Source organism: Schistocerca serialis, chromosome 2 (assembly GCF_023864345.2).
Source record: "Schistocerca serialis cubense isolate TAMUIC-IGC-003099 chromosome 2, iqSchSeri2.2, whole genome shotgun sequence".
Lineage (NCBI taxonomy): Eukaryota > Metazoa > Arthropoda > Insecta > Orthoptera > Acrididae > Schistocerca > Schistocerca serialis.
Genome location: NC_064639.1, coordinates 516891171 through 516906033, shown reverse-complemented (window position 1 = coordinate 516906033; position 14863 = coordinate 516891171). Strand labels below are relative to the sequence as shown.

Sequence of the window (14863 nt, the reverse complement as noted above, 5' to 3'; positions counted from 1 at the left end):
GTGAGAATGTATAGGAACATGGTGGGGACAAGATGTTGGGCTGCTAGGTGCAGTGCTGGAGAGGAAGGAGAAGAGAGAAACAGAGGTAGGGACTACGTAGGTTGCTGGGGGAGACAGATGGCTTATGTGTGTGGTTGGACTGGGAGCAGGAAAAGAGGCAGCTGGAGGACACAGACTAGCAAAGGTTAAGGTAAGGAACTGGCTGAGAACACTATTGGGTGTAGAACTGTTCACTTTGTGGACACCAAGTTGCTGAACATGCTCTACATCACCACTCTAGTGAATCAAGCACCTGCTACAACATGCAGACTATTTGGATCCTCCCATTAAATACTAGACTCCCTGCACTCTGGATGTGGCAACTTGCACTTCAACATATCCTTTCATACTGACACCCTCCTGGACTTTATCTCTGTTATCACCCCCCCCCCCCCCCTCCCTCTCTCTCTCTCTCTCTCTCTCTCTCTCTCTCTCTCTCTCTCTCTCTCTAATTTTCACTATACCTTTTCTTCCTCTGATCCTCTATCTACATTTACAACCCCACCCCCCTCCCTTTCAAATTCCTCCTTAATCCCAATCTCATTTCCCTTCTACTTCTTAAGTGCACTATTCATACCATTTCTCCTTCACTTAATCCATCGTTATTCCTCACTGTGCGACTGGGCTACTATTTTTGGCCTCTTACCCCCTTTGATGCCTCCCCTTTCATCTTTGTCTCCCCTCATACTCACAACAGGTGAATTCTCACGCTAGGGTCAGAGTGATCTGCCCTCTCCCTTTAACACTGCCCAACACATCTGTCTCTCCTGCACAATGAAGAAACTAATAGTTCTTAAAGCATACGGTACCTGTTTTTATTTTTGTTGGCAGTACTAAATATTTCACTTCTTCAATGCAAGCACCAGTAATTCAGTGTCACAATTTTAGTCTTCTGCAAAGAAATTTCCTTTTGATATAACAACTTCTTAGTTGTTATTGGTCACAGACATTTGAAAACAACCAATCCATTAAGCGGGAGTTTCTAGTTTTAAGTTTATGTGCATCATATATCAATTAAATTTATTGGTAACTCTTGCACAAACTCTAGAGTTATAATTATAAATGTGCAGGCTACATACCATTGTTACACTGAACTATTTGATGCAGTTTCTGCAAGAATTTCATGTATGGTGTTTATGTACCTGTATTTATTATTGTCAAAATATTATCTGTTCTCTGAGATACACAATGACTGAGAAAACAAAATTGCCTGTGTGGAAATTACCAAAGATGACTTAAAAGTTTTGCATGGCAGGTACTACACACTTGCAATAATTCTCAAAAATACATTACAAAGAACTAATCTTGAGCAATAAAATAGGTTACTCAAGATGAGAGCATATGAGACAAGGAAACGAAGTGTTTCATCTTTTTTTGATACAAGTGATGTAAAGTAAGATGACAGTGACCAGTGCTGTCAGTATATGTTACAAAAGGTGTGGTTAAGAAAAGAAGATACATACAATACACATTTCACATTATCAAGGTAATCTACCACAAAACTAAATTTAATACGCCCGCATAAAGAATTGTAAACATTCAGTTCTAATGGGAAAGAGTATCAGTTGATATTTTAAAGACAGGGCGATTTAATAACTTTAAGAAGATAGTAACTAAAACATGAGATGAACCACCACCACCTCTCTCTCTCTCTCTCTCTCTCTCTCTTTTTCAAATGACATATAGAAGTCAGTAGAATGTCAAGGCCTTCTGCAGCAGCACTTTCTTGTAACTGAATTAACCAGCTACAAAAACACTTATTTGCTTTCATAACTGATTTAATGTCTGGGGCAGTCTGTCTGTGATGGTTGTCACATTTTCAGATGATCTGGAATGGTGTGTGTTCTGCATGGACGCAGTTTGAGCTAACCTGAGTGCACAAACACCTAGGAACCATCTTGATTCTGGTGAACTGACTCCACACCACTGTCTTGGAGTACACCATCTGTGAAGAAACTATTACCTGGGTGTAGGTAGACCATTACAAATTCTCATGTGTTGACAGGCACATGATATTGGAGGATCATATACATAAACTCTGCTTAAAAATAAGTACACATTTATTAGTAATAAGTAAAAGGTCAAATAATGTAAATGTAAACACACTATATAAAATGTACTATGGCTTTATCTACTTGTACCTTTCATATCTTATCCTAATTACCATGTGGGTCTGAAAGCCTGGACACCAATTCTATGACTGACATGTCCCCAACCTCCACCAGTAATATTATCAGGGAAATGGTACCTAAAATTTACTGTGGAATCTGAAACATGTGCCATTCACAGCAAATCTTCATCTCATTGCAAGGGAAGGTTGCCTTAAAGGAAAAACGAAATATTCTGTGGTCAGACAAGTGTTCAATCCTGCAACCTTTTGGTTTCCAGCCACACACTTTACCACTAGACTGACAAGTCTGACTTATCTCGTCCTTATATAGACGTATGTTGTAGATTCACATGAATTAAGATTGGTGGAGCTAAAGAAGAAAGAATTACTTAATTACTAACTAAACAAACCTGTGAAAATTCATCCACAGTAGTAAATATATTACATGTGCCCTCACTACATAAAATACAAACAAAGATACTGTTATGATTTTTTGAACAGGAATCTTCATAATTATATTACAAGATGTATGTAGGAATCATTATCATATATAAGGTAAACAGTTTCATTTAATTGTTAAGACTCTTATAAGCGCTACTTGCATATATATATATATATATATATATATATATATATATATATATATATATATATACCTCCCAAATGGCATAAAAAAGAGACGATACCAGTTTTACAGAATCAAATACAAAGGGCGTTTAGGATCAGTATATCCAGAATTAAAGAGTAAACAGAAGCTAGCATTAAGCCTTCAAAATAAAATTAAGAAATACACAAAGTATGAGATTTCATGCAGCCTGACAAAGCAATATCTTGAGGAAGGTGGAAATGAGGACCAAGAGTAGAGCTGACAATACAGGAGAAAATACAGGAGAAGAAGAACAGTGATAATGATACACTATCCAGTCACATTACTGTAACCAACTGTCAAAAGACTGAATAACCAACTTTTGCAGTGTGGGCCATGGAATACATAAAAGGAAGAGTCAATGTGGTTCTGGAAGGTATCAACAGGGATGTGGAGCCACGTTAATTTCAGGTTTCTCATTTGAGGATCCAGGGCAAGAACAGCCCAACTGAGGTAGTCCAACAGATTCTTGATTTTGTTTAAATCCTAGGAGTTTAGTGGCCATGAGAGTATGATAAACTCTTCATGGTGCTCTTTAAAACACAAATGTACACTGCGAGCTCTGTGATGTGTTGCACTGCCCTACTGCTACATATCATCGTGTCGAGGAAAAACAAACTGCACATAGGGGTGGACACAGTCCCCAGGGACAGGGTGCATACTTGTGTTAATCCAGTGTGCCTTCCAGAATGACAAGATCACAAAGGGAACGTAAAAAAAAAAATATTCCTCAGATCAACAGCGTTCCTTCTCTGACCTGGACATCTCTGATGATTGTTGCAGAGTGTTTACTTTCAGACATTTCACGCCATTCGTGCCGTACACACCAACAGTGATCTGTTCAAAGGAGCATAAAATGTGAATCATCTGAAAAGCCCACCTGTTGCCACTCAGTTGACTTCAAGTTACAGTACTGGGGTCCAAAATACAGCCTTCGTTGCTGATGAACAGCAGTCAACATGGTTGTACGAACCAGGTACCTGCTGTGGAGGCCCAAATGCAGAAACATTTGCTGAATGGTCATCAAGGAGAGATTGTAGGTAGCCCCTTGGTTTGTCTGAGCAGGTAGTTGCTCAAAAGCTGCATGTCTGTTTGCCCATACACATCTCCACAGAAGTCCTTCCTCCCTGTCATCTATGGCCTGTAGTGTACCACAGTAGCCTTGACACTGGTTTTGGATAGCACCTGTTTGCCATGCATGGTATACTTTAACCCAGTGGCACACAAACAGTTAACAGATTTAGCCGTTTTGAGAATGCTTCCACCCTTGACCCAAAAGCTCAGTTTCCACATTACAACAATGACTCCACCATTCTCCACATCCCCGAAATGCTTTAAATACCCTCCACTGCTAGTGCTGCCACTTGCCGTCTACGACTGGTTATTTCACATTGACCCACAACACAGGCAGAGATCACATTACTGTGACTGGACTGTGTTATAATAAATAACAACAACAACAACAACAATAATGATTTTTGCTTTAAGCAGTGAAAGAAGCCAGGGAAAATCCAAACCTGAATGGCCAGATTAAGATTTGAGGTCACTCTTCACAAAACAAAGTCTACTTCTTGTTCGGTAACACATTCCATCCAGGATTGATCATCAGTTCTGATTTCCCAAGTGATCAAGCTAGAGGGTTATAGTGAAACTGACAAGACATTCTGCAATACAAGTACGAAATAGAAAGAGGAATTCTTGAAGGGATTGTCCTGAAAGTGCCACATTTGGTTAGTGAAGTAACAGCTGGAAGCCTTTGAGGTGAGCTGTATGACAGCAGAAGTACAGGGAAGCAGTCCAGTTCTCAATGAGAGCTACCTCTTTAATACCAGACTACATCTGCCCTGTTTGGTCTCCCAATGAAGCCACAATTCTTCACATCAAAATTTGTTTTCAGTTAATTTAAGTTTTGTATCAGTTTTGTAGTTCTGTCAGAGACAGCAAGGGACTTTGCAGAGCAATTGTACAGAATGGACATTGTCTTGAAAGGAAGATAAAAGATCAACAACAACAAAAGCAAAACAAGGACAATATGGTGTAGTCAAATTCAATCAGGTGATGCCGAGGGAATTAAATTGGGAAACAAAACACTTAAATTAATGGATGAGTTTTGCTGGTTGGGCAGCAAAATAACTAATGATAGCCAAAGCAGTCAGAATAGAAAACGTAGACTGGCAATGACAAGAAAAGCATTTCCAAAGATGCGAAATTTTTTAACATCAAATATAGATTTAAGTGTTAGGAAGACTTTTCTGGCAGTATTTGTATGCAATATAGCCATGTATAGATGTGAAGCATGGGTGATAAACAATTTAGACAAGAAAAGAGTAGATGCTTTTGAAACGTGGTGCCATAGAAGCATGCTTTAGATTATATTGGTAGATCATGTAACTAATGAGAGGGTACTGAAAAGAACTGATGAGAAAAGAAATTTGTGGTACAACCAGACACATTCTGAAGACATCAAGGGGCTGCCAGTTTCCAATTTAGCTTTGGAGGGAAGAGAGAGAGAGAGAGAGAGAGAGAGAGAGAGAGAGAGAGAGAGAGAGAGAGAGAATCTTAGAGGGAGATCAAGAAATGGATACAGAAAGCACTAGTTATTTGGAAACGAAGAGGCTTGCATAGGATAGAGAAGAATAGAGAACTGCATCAAACCAATCTTCGGACTAAAGACCATAACTTCAGATCTGTTCAAGCTGCTATTTGTTCTGTTGCTATTTACTACTTCCTTTCCATTTATTTTGTAAGACTTTCAGTGTATTGAGAATTAAGAGCCTAATTTCATACAAACCATAAAAGCTGGTTATGATTAGCCTTGAAATTATGTGAGCCAAAAGAAACACGCGGCTCACATTTTGGGCCAACTTATTTTTTAAAATAAATGGCTTACAAAAAATAGCTTGGTGGGATCTCAAGTTTTCCTTTGCCTTGACTGATACCTCAATAACGGTATGCTACACAAGAAATGAAGTACATATAAAAACTAACAAGCTGCTTAATAATGTCTGGTGTGTATTCATTTATCAAGGAATGGAAGTGACGTTAGCTGCATTCTGTCAAGAAATTTTATTTCATTTTAATCTAGATTTAACGCAACGCAGATCTTGGTAGTTCAGCATCGAAAATGAAATACTGCTTTGGACTTATAAACAGAAATGAGAGGACTATGCAAGCATCAATACTCTAATAAAGTTTCCAAAAGTATAGTGATTAATGGGTTCACCATATATGATCCATGTCATTTAGTGACAAAGGTTCCGTCTCACGCTAATAAGATCTTGGAGGAATATTGCCTAGCTTTATGGTTTCGTACACACTAATAAATCATCCCTGATGGCATCTTTTGTTGACGAGATTTCACAGAAGCTTTACACAAGCTTTATTTAATATTGATGGATTACATAAGATGTTGAATGTCGGACATCTTCATAAGCAAATGCCAAAACTCAAACGCCACACATCAGCACATCTCTTAGTTTTTGTTTTTTTTAATGAGAGCTTCGGACCGGCATTAAGGTGGGCGTGTTGCATCTCGTATGTAGCGTCGAAAATTTGCGATGATTTAGTTATTTCCTGAACGTCAATAACATAAAATGACACCTGCAGCTTTGTTGGGGCCTTCTTTAATACCAATATTTGTTATTACAGCAATAACAAACAAAAAACATATCATATTAATATTTTTATTTATTGGCACTACAGCTTACCTCTACTGTACAGGTTAGCTAACTCCTGCGCGCCTTTGTGATGAGGGCCCCACCTTGGAATTATTTTTTCTTCGTTGGTTACCGCCGAATTGGCGTTTGGATCATCTTCTAACATAGAATTTTCATATATTTGTTGCTCTGTCTTCACAGGCGCTAAGAAGTTGGACGCCATACTATTGTGGACAACAGCACTAGTCAAAGTAATTTCATTACATTCCATATTTAATCTATTTCTCACAACCTGAAGATCGAAAAGTTCCACACCTCTTTCCCACAACTCGCTAGCATGTGGTGGACACTATTCGTTGACTGTACTGTAGCGTATAAAAAATGTGCCATTACAAACTGGACTGCGACACTTGTCACTCCAACACTGGGAATGAACAGCTGATAGCACCTCGCTGTGGGTCTGCCGTTCGCCGCTGGGCGGCGCAGCGCTGCGACGAGCAGATTAGAAGCTTGTTGCCGACTAGCGGTAGAACGAGCGCAACGATTGATAGCCGGGGATGACTGGTACAATAACTGTAAAGCGCAGTGAGTGCTAAGTGAGCGAAACATCAAGAATTTACAAACATGACGGACATCCAAGTTAATAAAGTTCCAGATTCAGAATACTACAAGCTGACACTTCCCTTGTCCGTTCGTGCTAACACTATTACGCCAATGAGAGCGTCAAGCTGTACAAGATCTTACGAGCATTAGGGTACTTTCTGCGAAGAGAAATGTGTGACTTGTCACATCAGAACGGTTTTAAATGACAGTCTTTCTACCCACGTTAAAACATCACACGTAACTAAGAGATGTTACTGTTATTATTGTTAATACGACACATTTCAATGAACCGCTCATGCTTCAGTGGAATGTACATTACCAAATACACTGATTATTTCCATACATAGACACTGATAACTTAAATTCTATAAATCTGTCACTTCATATAGTTTCAATCTTTAGAAATACAGATATTGTTGTGTGTCAGGCCAGGAGTGTGAAATATCTTTGCAATCTGTTCCACATCCTTAATCCCACCAGCCTTTACATGCGAAGGAGAATCTGCGCGTTGTCTTGTTCCAGGGTAGCTCATCTATTTTAAGAGATTGGCCTAAGCTTTGAGCTCTCTGCTGTTCCACAACATGTACAGTATTTATAATATTAGTCCATTCAATGCAGCCTGCACACCCTTAACAGTCGTTGCTCGATGAATTTTCCTTCGTCTTGCTAATGTGTGCCATTCCACGATATTTATTGTAACAGAGACGCTACTAAGGCTTTCGAAAGAAAATATCTGATTTTGTCGTTTTTCTTTAAAGACTCGAGAAGTGTTTTCTGTCTGCTCCCGATACAAATGCGTAATCTGTGGCCAAAGACAAATTCGTTGGGATTACAACACTGAATGAAAGTCAATAACGAGAACAAGTAAGCAAAGGTACAATGAAAGTCGAAATCTAACAAGCAGAAAGGCGTCACTCATACTAGCTCATTCGACGAGCATAAACTGAATCACGGCTATCTGGCTGGCCCAACTGCTACGAAAAGCGTGGACCATGTGACATGCCACGTATGCAACTGGTGGTGGTGATCTACCACAAGCTGTAGCGCCTCTGAGCAACGATCGCTATAGGTCGTTGGAGGAGATATTAGATTCCTCCCCACTGAAATCAGCACGCAGAGACAAAAATGTCCCAGCTTATGCCAGTGCCGGTGAGCAACGATCGCTATAGGTCGTTGGAGGAGATATTAGATTCCTCCCCACTGAAATCAGCACGTAGAGCCAAAAATGTCCCAGCTTATGCCAGTGCCGGTGAGTGGGTAAGGGGTCAAGGGGAAGGAGGGAGGGCGACTGGAACAGGAAAACACCCCGCCGCAGATCCAGAACCATGGGCTTGAAGCTGGCCAATCAAGGGCTACTACCTAAGGACTGAAGGGGTGGCGAAAGTGACAGTGCACTGGAGGCAGCAGATCGTGCCGATACAACAGGACTGAAGGAGGATCAAGGCGGAGAGAGCGATTATGCTTCCACAGGATAAAACACTGTCATCGTCTTACTAACTCTCCAGCGAGGTGCAGGGTGAGGATAAGAAGCACAGCTGGTGGTAACCCTGATGTCTAGCCTGGGTCTTGGTGGTGGTGGTGGGGTGAAGGTGCATGCTGCACAGGACACAGGAGGGCTAACAGGGCGTGATTCTGGCATCCATGCTGTATTTCAGCCAGACTGATTGCGATTATGGAGGTGGACCAGTATGTTGTGAGAAAGCCATGCAGGACTTCCACAGCTTACGATGAATGCAAGGCCTTCAGCATCTTTGTCTTGAATATATGGGCCACCCATTCAGCCTCCACACTGGAGGCAGGGAGAAATAGGGTGGTAGTCAGGTGCCAGATGATGTTATGATGACAGAAGGCCTGGAATTGTGCCAATGTAAATCAGGGTCCGTTAGCTGAAGCCATTGTTCATGGCGTTTCCTTGATGGTGAATATTACTGTGAGGGCATGGATGGTAGCAGTAGTGGTAGTGGATGACATTCGTGCCACATTAGGGAAGTTTAACAGGTCCTCCATCATCAGCAGCCACATAGCTCCCTGAAACAACCTGGCAAAAACAACATGGGCCCTCTGCCATGTGTGGTCAGGACAAGGCCATGACAAGAAATGTTGTGCAGGGGCCACCTGACTGAGGGAACAGGAACAACTGGAGTGGCACATATGTTCAATGTTGCCATTAATGCTGGGCCAATAGACATGCCACCAGGCCAACATCTTCCTGCACATCACCCGTCAATATAAGCATGAAGGAGCTGGAGGATGTGGGCCAGACCAGGGTCAGAATGATGTTACAGATTTTAGAGTATTCTGTGGCTAATGTTAAAATGCCCTTTGTAGCACTGTGTTGATGACACATCGTGAAGTAATATGAAAGTCTGGGTCGGTTAGCTTGAAGCAGTGCTCTAGCCAACCCTTCTGTACCATAGGGAAAATTTTCTGCTGGTCCAGGTGACAGGACGATGGCGCGGCTATCTGTGTGTGGTCAGTGCGAATTCAACCAGGATTTGTTGAAGATGTTAATCCAGGGCAAAACAAAATGTTTTCTGGTAACTGATTTCTGTGTCAGGGCCAAGAGGAAGACAGGATATGGCGCCTGCACTGACGTTATGGACGGTTGGGCTGAAGTGGATCTCATAGTGGCACTGACTTAAAGACAATGGACAGTGTTTCTGAGTGCTTATAACGATACCTAAACAACGAAATTAATTGTTTGTGGTCTGTTGACAAGTGGAATTTCTTGACCCCCATAAATGATTGCTAAAGCCTCCTTCTCAGTTCATGAATAGCTGAGCTACGCCACAGTCAACATTTTGGAGGTGAAGGTGATTAGCCATTCAGAATCACCTGACGGCTTATGGGACAAAACTGTAACAATCCCATACTGGAATGCGTCTTTACATGTGTCAATGGCAGATCTGATGCACTTGGAATCAGACTCGCTGCCATATTGAGAGGTGCTAGATAGGTGACCAACTATTCATATTAGATGCCCTTCTTGTGCAGCTGATTTAGGAGCTGTGCGATTTGTGCCAGTTGCGAAATATAATTGGTATAGTACACGATTTTACCCAGCAGTGACTGAAACTGTTTAAAGTTAGTAGGGGTTGGCACATTGGTTATGGCACTTTTGTAGTCACACATGGGCATGGTACTCTTATGACTACGAATGCGCTCTAGGTAAATGACGCTGGGGATAAAGAAATTGCACTTTTACATTTGACAGCATAAATCTTTTTCCTGTAGCCATTTGGAAAGGGGTTCAAGATTTCTGTACTGTGCATTGCGTGTCCATCTCACAACACACAGTAGCGAGCAAATTATAACAAAATTTTGGCACCTTTGAAGAATTCATAGGGATGTGGGCACTAGAATTAGGTGCACACCTGAGCGTTGGTTTAGATATCTCCTTGTAAAAATTATGTGGAACTTCAAAGTCCGAAAAAAGCACCGTATGAGACACTACATGGACTTGGTCCGCTACTTTGAAACCAAAACTGATGAAGGTGTCTAAGACGAAAATTTATCAGCAGCAGGGGAATACACAACAAAGTTCGACTTTTTTGTACTTAGCTGCCAATGACAAATCTCTGAGGAGCAGAAAGACATGATTGAGTGCTGGGCCCTTTGCAACATAGGAGAGCTGAGCTGCTGATATGTGCTCCCATTAATTAATGGCAAGGTAGCACTGTTGTCCAGAAAACAAATATCAGGCCCAAATTGAGCTCCCATGTAAGCTCCCATGTCCCGATTGAAAGACAGCCCACAGTTGCACTAAATTATCTTTATTTTAAACCTTGGCCATGGTTTCATGTGAAAGCTTCTTCAGAAGTCCTGTTTTCATAATTTTTAAAAACGTGTCCATATACAATTTCGTAACGGTTGCTGTTGTCGCTGCCATGATGAAAATAATGAAATATGTACCTGTCCAGGTAGTGAAGGCAGCATATAGGTATATGCACACGTCTTTAAAAATTATGAAAACAGGACTTCTAAAGAAGGCTATATTATTATAACTAAAACCATGGTCTAAGTTTAAAATAAACGTAATTTAGTGCAACTGTGGGCTGTTTTTCATTCGAGACGATTTCGTAGCGGTTGCTGTTGTTGCTGCCATGATGAAAAAAAAAGATGAAAATAATGTCATTTGTGAAAGCTTGCTGAGCTTCAGAAGATTTAGCAATTTTGAGCACTTCACCAAGTCTTGGACTGGACAGAGCAAAAGCTTTTGATGTGGCCTCCCTGTTGGGATCAAGGTATACAACCACATACTGAATTAATGATTTTGCATACGAAACTTCACAGTTCTGACACTTGCTTGCAAGACGTTGCAAGTCAGCAGTCCATGCTCTACAAGATTGTTGTGTATGTCTGTGATTAAGCTGTAGCCTAGTCATAGTGTGCAGTCGATTACCATAGCATTCAGTTAATAGAGCGCAGATATCACTGAAAGAAATTCACTAGGGTCCGAGAATGGTTGCAGTTTCTGCACCACTTCACACAGTAGAAACGACTACTGAAAGACGAGATCAGTGCACTTTTCTCCCTATTTGAAATGCTATAACAGTTCATTTCAAAATCATGAAAGTATACTTCCCAGCTGTCTGAAGATTCACCAGAGGCAGCAAACGGCGGTGAAGAGTATCAGTGGCTGCCAACTGAAATTGTTGTTGCTGCTGAGACTCGAGCTGATGCTAAAATTGTTCTTGGTACTTCCACTACTGCAGTGACAGCTGTTGCTGCCAGAGTTATAGAAACTAGGGATCCGTACACAGGCGCCGACTCCATAGGGCCTGAGGGGCGAGCCCCCTCAAAAAAAATTCGTTGGGGGGGGGGGGGGCAGAGCCCCGCCAATAATTTAAGAAAATTATTAGTTATATTGTGTAAAATCACAAAATTATCTTGGAATTTTTTATTTTCCTTGTTTGGCGATAGTTACCTTTTAAAATACATTCAGTAATGAGTCAATAATTATTACAGTAGTAAGTGGTGTGAACCATCATAGTGTTTCGGTGCTGCGGGCACACTTAGAATTTGTCCCGGTGAGCGGACCTTCGGGTAAAGTCTGGCGCCAGCGGGCCAGCGCTGCGGCCACGGTGACATCAAAAGGAGTAAGTAGAAGCTCCTGGAACCCTCTGCCTCAAGTCGTCTTGACGCTTCGAGACAGTGCGACGCCGCGGCTGTATAAAGCTCACCCTGCTGTCACAGTCATTCACTGTGGAAAGTTTAATTCAGTGAATGCTATAAACATGTTTAGTATTCCGACTTTAGTGGACTATTTTATACGACTATATTTTATTCATTTACTTTAGTCTCTTAGTGTACTGCGAATTAAGTTTGCAATGGATAAATTTGTTACCAAAAAGGCGCACTTGGAAGTCGGTGATACTGCAAGTCAACCCCCAACAATTATTGTGTCGTCAATTGCTTCGTCGTCTTCAGGAGAGAACCGTTCACAGCCGAAACATGGACAATCCGGTAAGGGAAGATCATTTCAGAAATTTTGGTTGATCAAATATACATGGCTATAATATGAAGCATCTACCGAAAAAAAGTTTTTTACAGAACCTGAAAAGAGGCTGATGCTAAAAATCTACCACAATTTTCTTCAAAAAAAGAAGATACATTTACTTCCGGATGGTTGGTTTTTTAACTGGAAAAAGGCTTTGGAAAAATTCGGTCTTCATAAAAATACCTTTACACATAAAGAAAATGTTCTGAAACTAAATTCTATCACTAACCAGTGTGGCCTCCCAATTGAATGAACAGGCCATTTAGCTCTTGTCACAATTTTTACTACTATGCAATTTCTATGCCAACATCGACTAGCAATTAGAGGGCACGAAGATATAAACTCAAATTGTTTTCAATTGTTGGAACTACGAAAGAATGACATACCTGAGTTTAAAGATTGATTAGGGCGTTCGGGTGTAAGTGGACGTCCCACGATATTCAAAACGAGATCATTGGTCTACTAGGAAAGTTTGTGTTGAGAAAGTTATTGGCTTCAGTCAAGAAAATTGTTCAGTCAATTTTCTATTATGGTGACGAAACAAGTGATTCTTCGACTCACGAACAAGTGTCATTTTGTATTCGTGCTGTTGATGATTCCGTAATCATAAACGAAGACTTTATTGGCTTATAAAAGACCCTAACACTGAATCACAAACTTTGTTTAGTATTTTAAGACGTTTCTGCTCGTCTTGATTTGTCAATGGATAACTTAAGAGGACAGTGCTATGACGGTGCCTCTAATATTAGAGGTAAGTTCAAAGGACTAATAAAGTTAGTTTTGGATATACAACCAAAAGCACGTTATGTACACTGCACTGCTCATAGTTTAGACTTGCCAGTTGTAGACAGTCTCCCACATCGTACGTGTATGAGGGATATTATGGATTTAGCCAAGGACTTAATAAACACCGTAAGGGAATCCAATAAAAGGATGGGACTTTTCAGAAGCATACGCTGTGAAAGCGCCATAGACCAAGCTGGTCTACGACCCCTTTGCCCGACTCGATGGATTATGCGAGCTTTTAGTATCTTGAGAATATGGAAAAACTTTGAAGAACTTGAAGAGTTTTTTGAAACATTTTCTGCAGAGGACAAAACAGAGACAGATAACAATTGTGCAGGCTAACTTGACTTTATGTTGGAATTCAAGACTTATTTCTTTTTACGTCTTTATTGCCATGCAGTAAACCCAGTAGAGGATGTCAATGAAAAAAAAAAATCAGTGCCCTCATTTGTTGTTGATCTGGAAAAATTATATGAGGGCTTGATTTGTATATTGAATGGAAGGTGTGATAGTTTTGAACGCATTTGGGAATTGTGTTTAAAAGAAAAACCTTCACAAGTTGATGATCCTTCGCTTCCTCGGAATCGAAGTATACCAAAGAAGTACGAAAACAACGAAGCCAGCTCACTGCACACTTTCAAAATCCCAAAGGAATACTACAAAGCTATTTACATTGAAGTTTGCGAAATGTTGCAATCTTGCATTACTGAGTGGTTTGCTTCAACTGGAATCACACAGGTCAGTGCAGTTCAACAAGAGTGCTTGCTTTTAGTAAACAGAGGTGAAACGAATTTGGAAAAATCAACTGTGTTTTTCAAAAATGACCTAGACATTGAGAGACTGTGCTTACACGTGAATATGTTAGCCGATATCGCTAATAAATAACAACTGGTCTTAAAAAACATGCGTTGTGTAAGAAAGTACATTACACGAGAGCCTGCAGTTGAAGAAATGCTATGTGAAGTAGTGAAGTGCATTAAGCTTCTCCAAGTAGTTCCAATCACGCCAACAACAGCAGAATGGTCATTTATCGCCCTTAGACGTTTGAAGTCATAACTCGAATCAACAATTGGACAGAAGAGATTGAACAACTTGGCTGTTCTTCATGCCCACCGAGATGGTTTGGATGAAATGGATATCCGACCAGTCATCAACGACTTCATATCCAGTAATCCAGTCAGACGGTCGACAATTGCACCTTTCTAAAGGCACTCTAGCCCTAATAATCGCATTTAGAGCAATATTAAAAATCTTTATAAAATAGAGAATTGAATACATTCACAATGTTAAATTTTCAGTTTCGAAATACTAGTACTAGTTTAGTACTGTATTACTATGTTACTATAGTACTGTATTAGTTATTTTCAAATACTTAAATATTTTAAGGGTGTAAGATCAAATTAAAACTCGCTATTTACATACTTTTTGACTGAAAGTATTAGGTATTCCGTATTAACTGTATTAAAGCATTAATTCTGAGATATTGTTTTTATTTAATGAACCCTGAGCCTTATTCAAAGTAA

General features: G+C 40.4%; 1 protein-coding gene across 2 annotated transcripts in view; it reads right to left on the bottom strand.

Moving 5' to 3' along the window:
• LOC126457487 (plasmanylethanolamine desaturase) overlaps positions 1 to 6915 on the bottom strand; it is a 72578-nt gene extending 65663 nt beyond the window's left edge. The window contains exons 1-2 of one of the 2 annotated variants that reach the window (XM_050093785.1): positions 6767 to 6915; positions 6503 to 6675 (exon numbers count right to left, since the gene is read on the bottom strand). In XM_050093785.1, coding sequence (XP_049949742.1) covers positions 6503 to 6674 — 172 coding nt within the window. In that variant the 5' untranslated portion in view covers position 6675; positions 6767 to 6915. Of the gene's footprint in view, positions 1 to 6502 lie in introns of both variants that reach the window. The other variant, XM_050093784.1, reaches the window with a different exon arrangement.
• Positions 6916 to 14863: the final 7948 nt, after the last annotated feature.